Source organism: Geospiza fortis, unplaced genomic scaffold (genome assembly GCF_000277835.1).
Source record: "Geospiza fortis unplaced genomic scaffold, GeoFor_1.0 scaffold206, whole genome shotgun sequence".
NCBI classification, from domain to species: Eukaryota; Metazoa; Chordata; class Aves; order Passeriformes; family Thraupidae; genus Geospiza; species Geospiza fortis.
The window spans coordinates 8,534,194-8,554,056 of NW_005054311.1; the positions used below are offsets into that span (position 1 = coordinate 8,534,194).

The window sequence follows — 19,863 nt, forward strand, 5'->3', positions numbered from 1 at the left end:
GGTGGGGGCCGGGCAGCGGCAGAGCGGGCGGCCCGGTCACCGTGTCCCCTGCGGCAGGGATGGGGGGGCTCCGCGGCTTCGTGGCTTTATCTTGACATGGCTCTTCTCCGTGCTGCCAGCACCGCCGCCACCTCCTCCTCCACTGCTCCTCCTGCGCCCGCCGGCTGCGGGTAGCGAGCGGGCCACGGTCCCGGGCTCTCGTCGGAGCCTCTCAGTCTCTTGCTTAACTCGGGGGGAAGCTTTGGGAGGGGTTCCTTTTTTTTTTGTTTGTTTTTGTTTTCCTTTGGTTTTTTGTTCCTTTCTCTCCAGGGAGAGAAGGGGAGAAATACTTTTTTTCCCCCTTCCTCTTTTTAACCTAGTCCGACGAATTTGTTAACCTAAAAACTTTTTAACCCCGACTAATCAAACACCTGGGGAGGGGGAAAAATGTCTGGAGAGAGGAAGAAAATAACCTGATAATTGGGGATTTGCTTTTTTTTTCGGGGGAGGGTGATTTAGAGGTTTAAAATTGCAACCTAAGTTGCAATTAGAAAAAAAAAAGGCAAACAAAAACCTCGTAGAAAATCTGTCACCGAAAAGCAGGAGCGAAACGCACTCCATGTTTTCCGAGTCGTGGCCATGAAGTGAGAGGGGAGAGAGGCGGTGCTGCTGTGGGTGTCCCGCTGCCCCGGGCGCGGCCGCCCTGCGCGCAGAGAGAAGCCGAAGGGAAATCCAAGAGCGCCGGCCATGCACAGCCTCGGCTGACCGTGCTCGCAGCAGCAGCAGAGAGAGAGAGGGAAGGATCCCCGGGGGATCAGCAGCCCAGGGAGTGTATGAGGTGTCGGGGGATGTAGGGCTCTCCCACTGCTAGGGAGCAAGCCCAGGTTTGGGGCACTGATTCAGGTTTAAGTCTCTCGGTGAGATAATACTGTCCTTTAGAATCCCTGCCCGCCCCTTGTCAATGGCCATCATGATCCCTCTCCTCTTGGGCAGCAGTAGCCTCAGGGTAGTGATGAGCAGGATGAAGTTAGAAATGACTCCGCTGTCTTTTCTCTTTGCTCCCCTGCAAACCAGCGCTGTGTTGTCTGTAGTTGATTTTGTTGTTGTTGGCGGCAGAGAAATGTCATACTTCCCGGGTTGTGCACTCCTCCTTTGCACCCTTTTCTCTGCTCTCCACCAAGTATAATAATTCTAAAGAAAAAGACAGGCAACATAGCAATAGTGGAAGGCTGAGAATAATAATCAGTAGAGTCATGAATCTGGCTGGGGTAGAACGCAGTTTGTAATTTCAGCTTCGGGTTTTTTTTTTGTAAGCAGAGCAAAAGTACCCCCCCATGGATTGGGTTTGTGCCAGTTGCTTTTTATTGTACACATAAATTGTGATAAGATTTGTTTGGGGTTGTTTTCTTTTTTTTCCCCCTTCATTCTTTCCCACTTATTCCTGCAGCTAAACTGTTCAGATTTTTCTCTTCGAAATTCTTTGGGGTTTTTTCTTGATTTATTGTAAAACCTCTTCTCCAGCCATGGCTGGACAACTACTTTCTTTGTTTCTTGACCCCTCCAATGTGACATTCTTGTAAAATATTGCCTCAGGTGCGGTTCTGGGTTACATTAGCGTTTGATCTATTCAGTTGTATTAGGAGGAATCAAACGACTTGTTTCTGTTGTACTTAAGTCTTACGAAAAGGTGCCCATAGTTTAGCGACAGTTTCCAAAGGCTTTAGTACCACCTATATTACAAAATGGGGGACCCAAACTCCCGGAAGAAACAAGCTCTGAACAGACTTCGTGCTCAGCTTAGAAAGAAAAAAGAATCTTTAGCTGACCAGTTTGACTTCAAGATGTACATTGCCTTTGTGTTCAAAGACAAGGTAACTTGGTTTTAAAGTGTGTGTGTTTGTTGCATTTTAAGTGTTCTGTGCAAAGTCTTACTGCCTGATTGCATCAAATGTTTTATCCTTAACAGAGTCCATTGACTTTTATTTTTTTTTTAATTGCTAACTGCTATCACACTCAGTTCACGTTTGTCATTTTGGCTCTTCGTGTTTTGTAGTCTTGTAAGGCAGAGGGTTCCAGTGCCCCTTTAAATGGTTACTTAGTAACTTCTGTATTGGGTAGATATTTTTCAAAGTTAACCCTGCAACTCGTTGAGCCTAATTGGGGTCTGTCCTGCCCAATTGCCGGCTGTGAGCTGTTGGGCTGTGAAGGCAGTCTGGCTGGGGCGATTGCCGAGTGTGTTTATCTGGTGAAAGCAGAAGGGAAGACCTGGCAGTTGAAGGGAGGAGTCGCAGGATGGGATGTGGAAATGGCCCAAGTGCGCAGGCACATGTGGAACTGCTGCTGTCATCTTGAAAGGGAATGGGGAGGGCAAAGAGAAAATCTTCATTTGCTTGGCTGCCTCCTCTGCTGCTGAATTCCACTCATCTGGGTGGGGAGCTGGGTCTTTCTAAAGCCAGCTATAGGCCCGCAATTGTGGGAGAGTTTTTATCCACAGATCGTTAAGGGAAGTAAGTACTTAGAGGGAGGAAGTGAAGATAGAAGCAATTGGCAGTAGAGTACATAATGCATGTAGATGAGCTCTAAAATTGTTTAATCTCATATGTATAGATTTTTGCATTTGCTGTAATTGTTAGGTGTTTTTAATGAAGACTTTTCCTTGAAAAGGTTCTTTAAAATTTATGAGTTAAGTTTGCTCTTGTTTGTCAGTTCTAGTGCAAGCAGAGATGGATTTTATTGAGGTATAATTTCTGAGCACTGGGTAATAGTAACATAAAAATAAATGTTTAAGCAGTGGCAACAATTAGATTTTCATAGATGACACAGCTGTAACTGTTTCAGTTGGACATTGGTGCTACTTTTTGGTTGCTTTGTAGAAATTCATGGCAAATGCCTGTTTTAAATCCCGTTATATTTGCTTACATCTCAGTGAATTGAAGATGTCCATTCCATACCATTTTGCTTAAAGTAGGAGTTTAGCTCAAGTCAGCATGGTCAGCAAATAGTTGCCTGTTACCTGTGTTCTGATGGGGGGAAGGGAAGTGGAGCATTATTTGGTGAGATACACTTTGTCTCTTAAGCAGGTCAAGACTTCCAGTGCACTGTAAGAAAGCTGTTAGAAACAAACATATAATTTTAGTGATTTTACATTCTCATAATGTTTTGGCCTTACTTGAGAGATGCTGAAATATTTGTAGTGAGTATAAAAGTTATATAGCAAATGAAAATAGTTCTCCTTTGAGAAGATTATAGCTAACTTCAGATGGGATCTCAGTCACCTGCTGTCACCAAATGTGGCATTGAAAGATTTCATTTTTCATAAAAGGCCAACATTCAAAAATTGAAAAGGAGAAAAAAGGTGTTACCTGATTTTCAGAGAGAAGCTTGCAGAAGTTCTTGGTGTTACCTGATTTTCAGAGAGAAGCTTGCAGAAGTTCTTGGTCACCCCAGAGCTGTATACTCTACTTGAAGGAGTAATTCTGTTAATGTTTATATGGAATCTTAGTGTTTTCAAGATTGATATGTAAATCTGCATTTTTGGAGACTACAAAAATCTGTTCAGCTTTTATAAAAGTTGTCAGTCTGATTCCGTTTAATTTATGAACTTTTTTGCATGTGAATTTTAGAGTGATTTGTGTCAAAGTCCTAGTCTGTGTGATGTGTATTTTATACATTATACTGAAAATCACAAATCCTGAAATAACCTGTTACCTAGACTTTCCTAAAAAGGATTGTAATCTTAATGTAATCTGTACTTTTTTTAGAAGAAAAAGTCAGCGCTTTTTGAAGTGTCTGAAGTGATACCAGTCATGACCAATAACTATGAAGAAAATATCCTGAAAGGTGTGCGGGATTCCAGCTATTCTTTGGAAAGTTCCTTAGAGCTACTGCAGAAGGATGTAGTACAGCTCCATGCACCCCGCTACCAGTCCATGCGCAGGGTAAGGCTCCTTTTTATGCTTGCTGAATTGTACTTTTCCAACACTTGTGCTTTTCCTTGGGAATCTTGAAGCTCTTCCTGCCTTTTTGTTTTCTCATTTGCTGCATGAGGGCTCTGTGGGCCTGTGTTTACATGGTCTAGTTTGAAGAGTAGCAATGGAGTAATAGTTCTGAAGCTGTTAAAATACGTAGTTCTTAGGTTTTACCTTTCATTTGTTTCATTCAGAGATGTGCATTGGGAATTGTATCTTCTTGCCATCTTCGTCCTTTAGAAGGCATGTGTTAGTAATTCTTGCAACAGCTCCTGCTGTACATCTAAGTGATGTTGCTTTATGAATATTGTAAGACAGAGAGTCTTTGCTAATGTTTTCTTAAAGTTGTAGTTTATATTAAGATACTGAAATTCAGTGGCATGCAAGAAAGACTTCAGTATGAGTAATGCAAATGGAAAATCAAACAAATGTTGTACAAGTATCACCTCTCAAGTATGTGCCTGTATAGATAAGTTGCTTATCTGTGTCTTTGACCGTTGGAGGGAATGTAACTAAAGAACTTTATTGCTCACAGGATGTGATTGGCTGTACCCAGGAGATGGACTTCATTCTATGGCCTCGCAATGATATTGAGAAGATAGTCTGTCTCCTGTTCTCTCGGTGGAAGGGATCTGATGAACCCTTTAGGCCTGTTCAGGTATTTGGTTTTGGGTTTTGACTTCAGTAACTAACTTGTTCCTGGAGGGAGTGTTCTCTTTAACCACTAAGTTGATAAGGTATGCAAGTTCTGTGGATGTTAGAAAAATATGCTGTCTGCTTTTATTTATAAAGCAGTCAGTGTTCTGAATGCCAAATTCTGACTCCTATCTTTATGCACTGTTGTATTAGCCCTTCCAAAATGTAAGTTTCCAAAGGGCCTTTGCAAATGACATGCATGTATAAATGCATTCAGTGTGTTTGTATTTGTAGGAGTGGATTAGATGTGCCTCTTAGTACAATTGAATCTTTGTCTAAATGTGATAGTGTTGTTAAGGTTATGTCAGTATTCCAAATTGCTGTATTTGATTAGATGGAAGACTGAGATGGGTGGAACCTTTGCATTATAAATTGTTGCACAGGGATTTTCCGCCATAGGAAGGTAAATTGGGTTTTATATATGCTGCTGGTAAAGTTGTACCTTTGAGTTGTTAATATGTCATTGCAATGGCTGATGTCAGTGTTGACAGAATGAAATTAGGGGATTCTTTAAATTGTGTCAAGACACTGCCATGGTCCTCAGTTTCTGCTTTTCAGAATAGGTCAGAAAAGGAAAGAACAAAATTGGTTGTAAGGCCCCAGACTGAAGAAAATTAATGGGTCACACGTGAGCTTTATATTGAAAAATATTTTATTTCCCTCCCTCACACCATGTAGGCCAAGTTTGAATTTCATCATGGTGACTATGAAAAACAGTTTCTGCATGTTCTGAGCCGAAAGGACAAGACTGGAATTGTTGTCAACAACCCTAACCAGTCAGTGTTTCTCTTCATTGACAGACAGCACTTGCAGGTAAGCTTCTTTTGTCCTTGTTTTAACAGGTATATTTTAATCACAAAAAGCTTTTTCTTCTTGGAAACATCAGTGATTTTGCTGCAAGGTACTCAAGTAGAAAAACTGATCATGCATTCATGATTGCATTTTGGCAGTTTCAGGGGAAACTTACACTATAAATAGGACTCATACATGCAAAAACTAACTATGGGCCACTTATTTGTTCACGTAGAATTAATGTTCATGTATTAAAAATTAAAGAAGTTCTGAAATAGGCCTAACAGTGTTTAAGAAAAATTAAAGCATTGGTATAGGTGACAATATGGAAATAATTCAAGTGAAAAATAGTGAAAACATTTTATGCATTAGAGTTTGCAGACTAATTTTAAGCTCTGTCTATTTATGTGTATGAAATAGTGAATTTTAAATGTCTTTGGGGGTCTGCCTACTAGTCCTGAGTTAACTTCTAGGCTTAATACCTTTTCTTTGTGTTTTCTTTGCCTGTAGACTCCAAAAAACAAAGCTACAATCTTCAAGTTATGCAGCATCTGCCTGTACCTGCCACAGGAGCAGCTCACTCACTGGACGGTTGGTACCATAGAGGATCACCTCTGTCCGTACATGCCAGAGTAAGGTACTGGCCAGCAAAATGGGGAAGATCACAGAATGCAGCAGTGGATTTTCACTTTCCTCACCACTTCATTCTTTCAGAATTTAGAAGAAAATGGACTCATGTTCAGAACACTATACATTGTGAAACTTGATCATCCTGGATTTTTTTAATCATTTGTATCTCAGAACTTTGCAATTTTTTTTAGATGTTTTCTGCATGGACCTTGTGAAAGAGAGGATGCTCTGCACACTTCTGCACTGCATCAGCATCTTACTGAAATGTGAAATGAAGGGACTGTACATTGAAACAAATGTATCCGAAAGCACAAGGTGATCATTTGTGGTGGTGTTCCCATTTGTGCTGGTCATGCCCCCTAACATCTCTAATGTTAACCATCAGTATTTTGAGGGTGAGAAGTGAATGTAACGGGTATAAAAGCCTTATAGCTTTGCTGTTCATGATTGTATAGACGAGCACTATCATTCATTCTAATGAACGAAGAAGTGGCTATTACAATAGCAAGTATGTGTGGGAAAGAAATCTTCCTAAAAAAAAAAAAGCATCTCATTTAATGTATAGGCATTTTTTGCCTCTTTTATTTTGCTGGGCCATGTCTTAAGTTTACTGGCACTTTTGTTTTGGATCTCTTTCCCCAAGTTGCTGTATAACTGTATGAAGGTATTCTTTTGAGTTGGATGCATTTATACAGATGAGGCAGACCTGGAGTCTGAAGTTGCTAAAGCAGCTCAAAAAAAGGTAAAATAATAGCTGCAGAAACAATGTTGGTAGAGGATTATTTTTTCTTGAGAGTTGAGACTTATAAACTTGCAGGTGAACTGTGCAGGAAATACTGGTTTCTAAAACATTTCTTACAGAAAACCCATTGAGGTTGTTTTTTTTTTTCTTTTGGAATAGACATTATAAACCAATGTATAATAGTGTTTGGAGTGTCAAAAGTTGGTTCTGACAGAACATTTTAAGATTGTGCAATGATAAAAGGAAGACTACTGTATAGTTTTGATGATAAAGAAGGCTCTGCTTAAGGGTTGAGTACTTTACTGGAGTAAAACTGCATAAGCCTACTCCCTCTGGATAAAACTAGTGCTTACCTGTTTAAAACTTGTATTTAGCTTTTGTTTGGAATTGGAAAAAATTGAAAATTAAATAAATTAGGTAAAAGATGGCTGGTTTTATTTATGGAAATCCTATTAATGGAATCTTAGTAGCATCTTGCATCTTAAGAGTGTCACCCACTACAAACACTGAAAATGTACAGACTGTAAAATGTTAAGATCAGTGGCAAAGGTGTTCTTGCAAATGTGGGCCATATATTTTGAAAAGTACTGGTCAGAAATAATGGCATTACTAGTATCTTACTTTATTGGTACGTAAGTATTTTTACTTCCAAGGTTATAAGTTCCTATAGATTAATATGAAACACCCTACCAAAACGCCACCTGAAAGCTCCAATTTCACTTTCATAGTTGCCTTAAGTTAACAAAGAAATAATGCTAAGACTTTCTAAAATATTTAGTGACTACCATACCTGCTAATAGTACTGAAAATTTCTCAGCTTTAAGTGCCTCTTTGAATGATCTGTAAGACATAATGCAAAATGTCCACATGAAGCTTGAACTAAGTTTTATAGGGTCTGGAACATTTAAGTTTCTGGATTTTAGAATTTTCTTAGTAAGTGCCATCCTTTGTTCTTAATTTGTCATTTTGGACATGATCTCACCACAGTGAGAATACGGTCATAGTTACCTTGGTCAGCAAACAAATGACAGTTCTTGCATTAGGTATTTTAGTTTTCTCCAATCTGGTTTCTCTTAGAAAAAGCCTCAAGATGTTGGTCTGAGTGGCTGTGTACACTGCTTTCCAAGTGTCAGCAATCATACAGACTTTAACTTTGATTCTCTGTATTACAGGAAACAACCAGTTCTGTTTAATTCCATTTTTAGTTCTGTACAGGGTGCATAAGACTGGCTGCTCATTTGTTCCTCGTGAGAAACCATACCATGCTTCCTTGGGAGAGCACAGGATTAGAGGAAACAAGCAATTGGAAAACTAATTTTGTTAAATGTGGTCTATACTACCCAGCTAGCAAACCTTATGCTTTTGCTGTGCTATCAGAGGGATTTGAGAACCATCTGCCTTGTCTAAATAGTGGGGAAAAAAGATAAGGGACCAGCATGTTTCAGAGCTGAGAATGTTGGGGGATATGTGAATTTGTTCTTGTATCATTTGGCATTTTTGAAGAGTTTCTCTCCCCTTAAACAGAACAGCTTTTGAGGGAAGAGATTCCTGTTCCACTTTTTGTCAATGGAACTTGCAGTTCAATCTCAAAATATTCTTCCATTAAGTTTCTGTAGCAAAATGCCCTTCAGAAGCAAATGGAAGTAGTTCGTACCATCTAGCTTTTGGTTTCAGGCCCTCTTTATATAAGCCTAATGGCGTTTTTGGTAGTCTTTTTTCAAAATGTAGGTTTTATCTCACAAAACTAATTTTCCAAAGCACGGTTTGTGATGATGTGCACCTCATTTTTGGAGCTGTTTGTAAATACAGAAAGGCGCTCTTACAAGAATCTTAGTTACTGCCTATTGTCAACTGCTTGTGTGGCTCCCTTGGACATACTAATACCAAGAATTGAAATACACTCAGTATTGCACCTGAGTATGGGAGTTTAACCGGGCTGCTGCTTAAGGATTTGTCATGAGACCACCCCCCTTGGTAAGTGCCAAGGGGGCAGGGATAAAATAAGTAGACAGAAGACCATTAAATGTTAAATGTATCTCAGTGAATTGTCTGCTGAAGGGAAGCTTGTGTCAGGTGCTTCTGGGTGATGAGAAGCTTCTTAAATGTTAGAGTCTGTACATGACTATGAAGCTTCTCTTCACTTGTCAAGCTTCTTCAGCTGTGCAAGAGGTACCAAAATATGGTAAGATGGACAGAAGTGCTGTACAAGTACTGCCAAAATGCAGCAGGGCTGTAGTTAGTTGGCAGTTGATGCCCTTTGTCATGTCTGTCTCCAAGTTGTCATGTCTGTCTCAAAGTATAAATTCCCTCTCAAAAGCTATATTATAGCTTTAGTGTGATTTTATAAACATGAAAATTTATGTTAAGTGTTCTATCAGGTACTAGAAACAGTGGAGTTAGTGCTTCTCTTAAAAAAAGGAAAAAATCGGTTACTTGATTGGTTACTAATCTCTGAGCATTGAAAGGTAAAGGTACTTTAGATAAAAGGTACTGATCTCTCATTGCAATTTCATTTTTTCTCATTGCAAAATGTTAAGTTTGTTAGAAAAACAGCAGGTGGAAAGATGAAAATTGGAACTTGTAAAATGACCTAGACTTCAAAAAAAAAGACATTTCTGGAAGACCTATTTGATTGTACTTTGAAAATACAAACCTGAGGATCAGCCTGCACTACAGTAAGTGGTTGTGATCCTTGGGAATGACCACATCTATTCCTTGACACATAAGGTGCAATGGATTAGTTTTGAAATTACTTCAAAACATCACACAAATGCCATAAAGGCTTGGTCCTTGCACATTCTTGCAGCCTGTGAGCTCTGCAGGCATCCTTCCCTTCCCACCCCTGTTCTGCTGCCAGGAGAACACTTGCTTTTTCTTGCACTTGTGTGCTGAGTCGTTTAGGTTATGTGCAGTTACTGAACACCAGCTTATGCCGAATCAGGATCTGGGGGGTTGAACAGTGAGAAGAGTCACTGAAGGGTTTTTTGCCTCTTAATAGTGAGATTAGTCTAATGGACTGTTGGAGGCTTCATTTAATATTGCATTAACATTACTGCCATTGAGCGTGATAGCTGAAGTCAAGAATGAGTAGAGAGCATTTACATTCACTAAGCAAAGAGACATGCCATGTGACTTTACCTAATTGCTATTTACTTTTATTAGCCTGGAAAGTCATCTCAGATTTTTCATTTTGCATTTATTGCAGCAGTAAATTTACAAGCTGTGTAAGCCTGCAGACTCTGGAACAACTTTCTGGTGTGAAGCAATGAGACAAAACATTATTAGAACCCTTCAGGTCTGCAGCAGTAGGTGCTGCTTTCTGCTTTGTGCACAGCAGCTGGGAGGGAGCTCACCAGGCTCACTGGGCAGTGCAGATGCTGTAGAGGGAGGGCTGTGTCAGCTCTACAGGTTAACTGAAGCTAAGTGTAATTTCTCTTCTGCTTGGGTGGCTGAAATGCTTTTTAGGGCTGAAGATATCCGTGGCCTACTTCTGCTTGGAAAGGATTTACATATGGAAAGGTCCCTTAATTTAAGCACAATTACTGTATGCTAGAGCACCCACTAAAAAAAATGCTGTTCTGGACTCTGGAGATCTATTCAAGCAGCTACTGCTTTTAAGCAAAAGAAATCAAAGATCCAGAATTTTACTAGAGTTACAAGCCCCAGGTACTGTCTTAGTAAACAAAAATAGGGGTATTTTTTGGTTTAGTTCATTTATTTTTGGTGCTTTTCCTGAAAGATAGCAAATGTGTCTTGTTTGATGAAAGGTGGCAGGTAATTTGTTTTCTTTTAAGGGAGAACTGTATAACTGTATATGCTGCTGCATCCCACAGCCATGGCAGCTTGGGATCCTGGTCTGGTGGTAGCAGTGGTTCAGTGAATGCATTGCAGAATCATGAAGGTGATAATTCTTATCATGAACTCAAGCAGCAAAATAGGCATATAAGTGGGTCTTTTATATTCCTGGGGACAACGAGGTAAGGAGAGGTTTGGGGGGGTTCTGCCTAAATGGGTTTTTTTGCAGATGGAAATTCTAAAATGGTGAATGATATAATGCAGTGGGAAATTCTTCCATATGCCCTGAAAGTGGCTCAGAGCCAGTCAATGAAGCTGAAAAGATTTGAACTGCTGTTCAGAACAGTTACTTAACAGCCTAATTCACCTGACATCCCTGCCCTCCCTGCCCCATCCCTGTTAGGTGGTGGTTTGTGAATTTGAGAATTGTAAACCAGCAGCTCAGCCATGAGAATCCTGTGATGGGTGGCTTGACCTAAAAGACTTAGAAGGAATTCTGATAGTTCAACACTTGTTTCAGCAGTGACACCCTTCCTTATCTTCTCCCTAGTTTATCACTGACATCTTCTCAAGAGCTGGAATCGTTAATGACTAAACCCCTTCTCACTGCATCTTAATCTGTGATCTGTATCTGCCCTGATCAGCATCTGGACTCCCGGTTTCAAATGCCAGTGGGAACAAGTCTGTTCTGATTCCTTATTTTCTCAAGGCGTCTGTAAAGCATAGCTGTACATGGTGCAAGCCCGTGGGTGTCAGTCTGAAAGCGTTTGTGCAATAGCAGGGATGTGAAACCAGCATGAAACACTTGGCTGGAGAGGGTACTGCATGAAGTGGGAAGCTGAAGTTAGTTTCCTGAGAGAGACAACTGTTCCTCAACATTTCATACCACTGAAATGTGGTATGAAATGGCCACTTATGTGGCCTCTGTAAGAACAGACATCTAGACATAAGTATAATTTGGGTGTTTGGTATATTTAAAAGAAAAACCCCAAAATACAACAAACTGCAATATGGGAGGGCTGGTCTCATTTTTAGCTGTTTAGAAGGAACTTGTAGTTGTCTGTCAGTTACTGGATATGTAATCTGGTGTACTACTAAGACTCACAAGATGAGCTCATGAAATCATTATTTGCTTGCTTGTAAGGGAATTATGCCTAAATCTGCAGTGATGGAACCAGGTCAGCTCCACAGGAGGTCTGTTTGTTCGAATGCCAGGTGGAGCCATGTACCACTTGTCCTTATTATGGTAATTTGTTTCCATTACTTTAAGATTCAGCTAAGGTAAGACACAGATTTTTCCACATATATGTTAGAGTGAAATCAGTAAAGAACACTTCCAAGTATTAAGTCTGATGCTTGACAGTTTACTCTCAAAGCTAGGCAAGCTCAATTGTGTCAGTTCCTTGTAAGATCATCTCTGCGCCTGAGTTCAGTTTTGAAATAAATTATGAGGTCAACATACTGCTGCTGGTGAGGGATAACAGACAAGGTTGTCTTAAAATAATCCATTTAATTAACTGCTTCTGAAATAACTGGCCTGCATATTAACCATGTCCCTCTTATTAATTAGGCAGTTCTAAAATACTGTGTTGAATAGTCTATTGTAAGGGAGAAGAGAATTCACTTGTTATTTCAGGAAGGTTTATTTCTGTTTCCCTCTCAGCCTGAAACAGTCCTTGCCAGGCTTGAATGAGAACAGGAGGATACTGCTGTTTCCGTGTTGAGGTTTGCCACTCTCAATTGGCCTGGATGCTTTTCAGCTGTAATTATGGAGATATGATGAATGCTAAGTGATAGAATGGGACCACTTAACTCTGATAGGTTCCTGAGGCAGCCAGTGCTGATGGAGGAAGTCGTGTTAAGTTGCAGTGGGACAGTTACACAAGGACAGAGTGGCCCCAGCACATGCAGCCGAGAGTGTTCTCAATATTTTGGCACATATTGAATTTGGCACCTCCTTCATTCTCACCCTCTGCCTTTTATTTCAGGTAATAGTCAAAATCACTCTTGTGTTCCAGTGAGGGGAATGGGTTTATAGCAATTGGAGGGGAGTGGTTTAACTATCTTCTTGGACTCTACTACATGAGTAACTCACATAAGCAAACTGGTAAACTTAAGAACGAGAAAAAAGGTAAGTGGGGATGCCAGAACATGTTAATAGGAAGAAACCAGAGCAGCAATCACCAAAGTCAGTAAGTGCATCCAGTTGCTTTGATGGATCCTCTCTGCTCATCTGAGTAATTGCAGAGGAACTGGAGATGCTTAAGACTCCTAACAGTGCTCCAAGTGAGGGAGCTGTGACATGAGAATTTCGTACAGTGCAGCATCCAGCTCTGATGAGCAAAGATTTAAAAAAAAAAAGTTCCTGCTGTAGTAATCACATTTGCAGAACTGTTTCAGCAAAGCATTGTGCTCCTTTAAATGGGATTCAGGGATGATTTCTGAGTATGAGCGAGTGCAAGTCCTGTGGGAAAATCAATCATGAATGTACCACTAAAGAGAGGATGCTACTATTAAAAGTTCAACTAGCCACAGGCACGTAAGACCTGTATGCTTCTGAGGCAGTCCCAGAGAAAAAGCTTTTCTGAGAATGTATATACAATAAAAAACTTCTAAACTTGCAGCAAAAATACATGCTGGTACCCTGAGCCCACTGTAGATATTTTTTTAGAGATCTTCCACTGAAGGGTTAGTTATCCACTCATATTAGTTGTTTAAAAGTAATTTTGGAAAGATTAATGACACATTAGTAAACTTGTACATGTTTGTATTGAAAATCAGTCAGCATGAACAGGTTACCTAACTCATTGAAAATTACTTCTTTACGTTTAAGAATGCACAGAAGAAAACCCTAACTGCTCATCACAGAAGTCAAATGACTGAAGACAATGACTCAACTTCCACAACAAAAAGGACTTACACATGCCCTTTACTAGTGTAGATCAGCTTTTTCCTAGAGGAGAAAAACATGCACTGCATATGTAGCATTGCTGTTCTTATTACAGCTTGATAATCTTGCCATGGATCATTTATCAACAGTTTGAAGAAAGCAGTTAAGCCTGTCCACAACACTGCAAGAGGAGACCAGGCTTCAGCTGATGAACAGCAGCTTAACTCTACCACATTCAACCCAGGTCAGATAATCTACAGCCTTAGCCTCAATGAAAGCTAACCAAAATTACTTTTTTACATCTGTAACATGCAGCTGATGGATTTTAAACAAATATAACCACAGCCTCAGCTAGGGAGAGCTGAAAAGCATACATAATATAACTATTTTCACATTCCAGGATCAGAGGGAGACGATGACATCTTGGGTGAATTTATGTACAAGGGTTCCACCACTTCCTCTCTCAACTACTCCATACTGACAAGCTTTTACTTAGTGCAAAAAGGCTACAAAACTAAGAAACAATCTTTAAAAAGGTAGTTTCAGAAAGCTTTATTGAATACTTCTTAATTTATTACAGCATCGGTTAATTACATGTTGTATTAGCCTGCTTTACGCTTTCAAACCAGTTCAGGACGATGTTACAGGAACTCTGTACTACCACCTCAGGGAACAAGTACAGCTGGGAAGCACTTCTAGTGGTGTTTGAGTGTGACAGTGACAGGCCTGAAGACAGGGTTGCTTTGTCACATGATGCCGCAGGTAGAGAAAGCAGATCTCTTAAAATGCTGTCATGCTGGTTAACCATATGGCTGGTCCAAAGGCTCTTCCCTTCTGCTATCTTGACCAAAAAAAGCCAGGTGCCTCCCTGTGCTGTCACACTCTGTTGTTCACCCAAACCCAGGCTTGTAGCAATACTGGTGGTAATTAAGAAATCTGTTCATTTATTACAGAAGTGAGACAAATTCACTTGATAGAGACTATCACAACTTTGTGCAGATGATATTGCATAAGTGAGAAAATAATTCTAAATGGGATTCTGAAGTCCAACATTCTTATTTAAAATACTTTTTCATATTAATTTCCCAAGAACTTTGTATGTCTACCTTGTGCAATTAACTTTCCTGTAGCCTTATTTGTCAAATCCACAGTGGCAAATGCAAGAGTTTTTCCTTGCTTCAAAATCTGAGCTGTAATCAGTATATCTTCTCCAATCTTAGCAGCAGAAGTGTATCTTCAAGGAAGAAAAAAAGGAACAGGTAAGCAATTGTACTGAGGATAAATCCAAGAATATTTCTGCATTTTATATTATCGTGAAGGAATTTGTAGAAGCAGGTTATAAAGCAACATCTCTGTCTGCCTGCCTACTTGCAAACCCCCACTTAATGGATTTGAGCTCCTCTAACTACTGGCAGTGGTAAGTGTAAGAGTTCTCTGAGAAAATGGAGGCTAGAAAGAAACCCATTGGCTTGGTTCTGAGGAAAAGTCTGCTTTGGAACAGAAACAATGAGGCATCCAAGACTTCAGTTAAAAGTTCAGCTCCAAGTCCTATTCCAACTGCTGGCTTCCTACAGCCTTTCTAAACTAGTTTGGCTGCTTCAGCTGCAAAATGTCAATGTCACAAAGGCTCCAGAAGGCCATGTCTGTATGGAACTGTAAGCATAGGTTAACTGTTCCCATACCCTGGTTAGAGGAAAGTCATGGAAATCGGCACCCTCAAATGTTGTTTCCATTAATTAGAAAACTCTTGTTTTATTTACATGAGCAGGAGGGTGTGCTTTCAAAACGCACTCTTTGGGGAATAGGAAGAAATTTCTGCACAAAGAATTTCCCTGGAACAAATTAGGAGGAACATGATCCAACCATGATCTGAGGTAAGGGAACAGTATTCAAATGTTAGAGCTGCAGAGGAAAATGAAGAATGGCTGGATGTTAATCTTGTTGAGATAAATTTCATCAGCGAGTCCATTTTTATACACGACGGCGTGTCACAAGAATGTCAGCCACGCCTAACGCTGATGTAGCACCAGCTCCATTGCTTGACAAGGGCAGGATTTCAGCCTTGTCTCATTTCCAGAAGCTACTGCTGATCCTCTTGTGGTTACCAAAAAAAATTTTCTCTGTTTCTCTCTGTTCTTTCCATTACTGAAATAGCTTCCTCATGACGATTTTTTAAAAAGCTCCTTCCCAAAAAGGAAAGAAGTTCTTGTAACAATATTTGATATCCAATCTCACTTGTTCAATGAATGCAGTAGTCCAAGTTAAAAAAAGATATTAATATTGCTTCATGTAACATTGCCTAAAGGTAATTTTGGATCACCTCCAGAGACAGCACTTTCTTCAGATTTCAGCCCTTATGTAATTGGGTGAACATAACTGATAGTGTCAATAATTCAGATGTTGGCCTCTTGTTATACCATTGCAGGAAAAAACCCATAATGATAGGAGAATTTTAGGTTTTAATTTCCAGTAAGATCCTAGTCATCAGAGTGGTGGCATGAAGCTTAAATAGATGCTTAATCCCCCATCTGCCTAGTGGAGAAATCAGAAGGTGCTGGGAGAGAAAGGAGGGAATCTGGTAAAGATACAGACCACTCTCCACACACTTTTAAAGCTTATTTTTTTTAAGGCAGTTTTGATGAGGGGTTACTTTTCTAACATTTTTAATGCTCTGTGTTAGTTATTCTAAGTAGGATTACTTTAGTTCCAATTGGTCATAATGTCTTCATTAAAAGTAATGAAGCAAAGCTGACAAGCTACAATAGCATGATCAAAGAAAGTTTCAGAACAATTGGTTTTTTAAGACACCGTGCTTTTACAGGAAGAACTATTCTCAGTATAAAACTACCTTAAAATAACCTAGAGCAAAGGATTCTTCTTTCACTGAGAAATTCTGATTCAATCTGTAATTCACCCTCTATACACAACAGAGGTAAACTCTGCTTTTTCTCTGGTTTATGGAGTAATACTAAAAAAGGGTTTACAGAAAGCTGCTTACCCTAGAGCTTGGGTTTTGAGGAGACATTAACATACCTGCACAAGCAAAAATTGAAACCAAACCAATTTCTTAGGAGTAAAATTGTTGACATATCAGCATCCCTTTACATTCTATGAAGGAATGGACACTTTACATAAGCTTTATGTAAAACTTATTTATTACATAAGCTTTTATGTAATAAATGAAAGCTTAAGAAGGTCCAACTCAAAATTTGAAACCAAATGGCAATCTCCAAAAACACACACAACCCCTTTAATTTATCAAAACAGGACTTCTGAAACCAAAGAAAACACCCATTTTTAGTGAGTGCCACAGCACAGAAAAGATGTCCAATGGAGTCAGTAGGGGAAGAAAAATTTTTGGTACCACAGTGGACGATACCTACGTGATGTTCATGTCCACACTGACCCCAGGCGCTGCTCTTTCTGTGTACAGCAATGCTGCTGTTGACACCACATCCACAAGGGTGGCTGTCAAACCTCCATGTAATGTGCCCCCTCTGTTTGTATGCTCCTCCTCTACTTTCATTTCACAAACAACTTTTCCAGGAGTTGCAGAGTGAAGTTTCATCTGTATAACCAAAAAAGGAATAAAAAGCTTAGTGATAGTAGTACCGACACCTAATATTGCCCTCAATCAAATTGATAGTAATTTTTTTCTGACTCTGGACTCATGAGACAAATTAAAAGATGGAAAATAGAGTAATTCAACTGTCCCGTAAGATATTTCCATAGATTTTGAGCAGAAGACTGTTGCCTTAGAAAAATCTGTACTTCTAATGCAGACAAATATTTAAACTGACAGCTTAACAGAACTTCAATAGGTGCTATGCTGTTAAGAATTCCTTAGGAGGAAACTGTCTTCAGTTTTCCTTTTGCTTTAAGCCGTGAGTGAAAGACCAGATTAGAGGGAACACAAAACTGCTCTAAGTATCTGTGTGTACCATAGTTGTGAAGGCATTTGTTAGCTCACAATATGGTAATGAGACCACCAGTAATTCATTAATCATTACATAAGAGCAACCTCAATAAAAATCAGTATTTTGAAATGGGAGTTGGAAATACTAATCAGATTGCCTCTCTGACTGGAAATTCATATTCATGAGTAGAAGTATCCAAGACTGTATCACAATGTTACAGCATCATCATTCCAGACCACAGGTGGTAAATCCAGAATTACAGCTCACCTAAGGTACCATGCTTCCCCCTATAACCAACAAAAGAAGCTGGAATTTTGACACCAAGAAGGTACTGCAACTCAGTATTTGAAAATCTCTATTTAAATTTCTTCAGTCAGTAGCACTATATTCAAAATCTGAAAGCATATGCAAAACTGGGGTAAGTTCCACATATATTTACATGCATAACTAAGACTTTGAAGTGCCTTTAGACTGTTAAAAGTAAAATGTGGACATATTTATTATATTTCTTCTTACTAATTTTAAGGTTTTTTAGAAGGGCATTTTTAAATTTGAATGTTTCCCTTCTGTTACCAGCTGAGTTTAAATATTTTTTGATCTTAAATGGTATTAAGGTTGAAATGTTTCCAGTTTCATTGTTCTTTATTTATAATGTATTGAAAGAGCTGAGTTTCACCCTTTCTGATAAAGTAAAATCTATCCAAATTTTGCAGACAAATGACACTAAGATCAGTGATGATGTAGTACAGTCTTCTAATGGAAAAAAACTGGTATTAAACAGAGAGGCAATTACTGAGGCAACATCCTAATACAGAAATAGCACCGGTATCAATGCAAACGCCAAATCCTAAATCAGGCATGCTGCACTGCACTGGAGGCCTGAGCTTCTGACAGAATTTCTAAGGAGGACTTTACTGATGCTCAACACTGGGAGCAGATTGCTTCCACTCCCATCAGGGACTGGTGCTCCATCTCACCAGCGAGGTGAGGAAAGCATCTGGTCCCATTTGTCATTGCTCTGATCTGGCACTACATGCCTGCTCTCCTTGACAAAAATAGTTCAGTATTTGAATGCTTCCAGGACCTACTCAGCTAGAGCTGCTGGTCTGTGCTTCTCCCAGCCCTGCTGTGCTTGTCCTCCCACGCGTCTGCCTCGGGGAACAGCACATTGCTTCAGCTTCCAGGCTTTAAACCCACAGTCGTTAGAGCCTGGGTAGATACCACATTGGAGTTACACCAGAAACTAAGTCTGAGGCCTGAGGTGAAAGGTTTCAGACTAAATGTGACTTCCCTGGAATAAGAAAAACCTCGAGTCATTTACTTATGGTAAGAGAGATTTCAGGTATCTCGCAGAAAAGCAGCAGTTACTTTAATTAAAACTGCACTTTTTTTGTTATTATCATCAGATTCCTAGCATCCTAATTCTAGAAGGTTGCAGGAAAAATCCGAAAGCATTCCCCAGGAAGACGGGAAACCTGTCTCCCAAGGCTCACTTCCAGGCAGTTACCTTTACAAGCTGAAATGCTAATATCTGTTCACCACTTACCAGGATTTAAAAGGAGCATAAAGTTATCACAGTGAAGTGGTGACTAAGAACTAAATGAACTATAAATATATGAACTATCTTCTTAAAGCTTTATACATTTTAAAAAAAACTTTATACTCACCAACATGTCTTGGAAAAACACAACTGTAAGAATTACTTTGTGAACAGTTGGTTTCTATTAAGTGTATCCAACAAAAGCACTGCTTCCATTATAACATTTGCTCCTCCATAATGCAAAGCCATTTTTACATGGCTGATTTTCTTAGCTATATTTACTCCATCACCCCATGTCACAGTTACACAACCAAACAAAAATTAAAGTAAAAATTTAACGAGAACACTGAAACTGCTTCTAGAACAAGAACTTTCCTACACAGCAGCTATGCTACTGCATACTACACAAATTGCAGTGTAAATTAACAGTAACTTCAACTTTTTTTTGAGCATAATGTAGCATGACACTGCAGCAGTACCAGTCAATTACATTTCCTTACACCAGAATGTGCAGTGAAGGTATAGTGTAAGGCCTTGTGTTGAAATTCAGAGAGTACTGGGGAGCGCGTTGTGCTTTCAGCCTGACTTCAGGCTCAGGAGATGTCATAACGAGACACCTTTCTAATTTTAAACAGGGAAGAGTTTATTTTACAATTTCACCGCCCTGGAAGTTAGTGGCTTCGCACGTACTGCGAAGGAAAGAATGCCACCTGCTGAATGACTCCTGAAGGTTATTCAGTACAGCCACCTTCAGAGAGCTGCTGGAAGGCAGCTGGAGCGTTTAACGAGAGTCACTGAATAACAATCGAGTAATTATTCTTATTGTAACAATTGCGTTTCCTACCCCGTGTTAGCAGCACGGCCACACGCCAGGGTGCGAGGCCTGGAATGCGGGGAAACACCGGCGAGCCTGC

General features: G+C 39.8%; 2 protein-coding genes across 2 annotated transcripts; one reads left to right on the forward strand and one right to left on the reverse strand.

Moving 5' to 3' along the window:
• Positions 1-6: 6 nt before the first annotated feature.
• Positions 7-7,234, forward strand: CUNH6orf62 (chromosome unknown C6orf62 homolog). The gene is made up of 5 exons (XM_005419348.2): positions 7-1,850; positions 3,741-3,917; positions 4,483-4,605; positions 5,322-5,456; positions 5,946-7,234. Exons 1-5 carry the CDS (start codon positions 1,722-1,724, stop codon positions 6,069-6,071), a joined length of 690 nt encoding a protein of 229 aa, XP_005419405.1. The 5' UTR covers positions 7-1,721; the 3' UTR covers positions 6,072-7,234.
• Positions 7,235-14,019: 6,785 nt separating this feature from the next.
• On the reverse strand, positions 14,020-19,082 carry ACOT13 (acyl-CoA thioesterase 13). Its single transcript, XM_014306340.1, has 3 exons — positions 19,077-19,082; positions 16,876-17,087; positions 14,020-14,726 (listed from the first exon to the last, which is right to left on the reverse strand). The coding sequence occupies exons 1-3, from the start codon at positions 19,080-19,082 to the stop codon at positions 14,570-14,572; spliced, it is 375 nt and encodes a 124-aa protein (XP_014161815.1). The 3' UTR covers positions 14,020-14,569.
• Between the last annotated feature and the right edge of the window lie 781 nt (positions 19,083-19,863).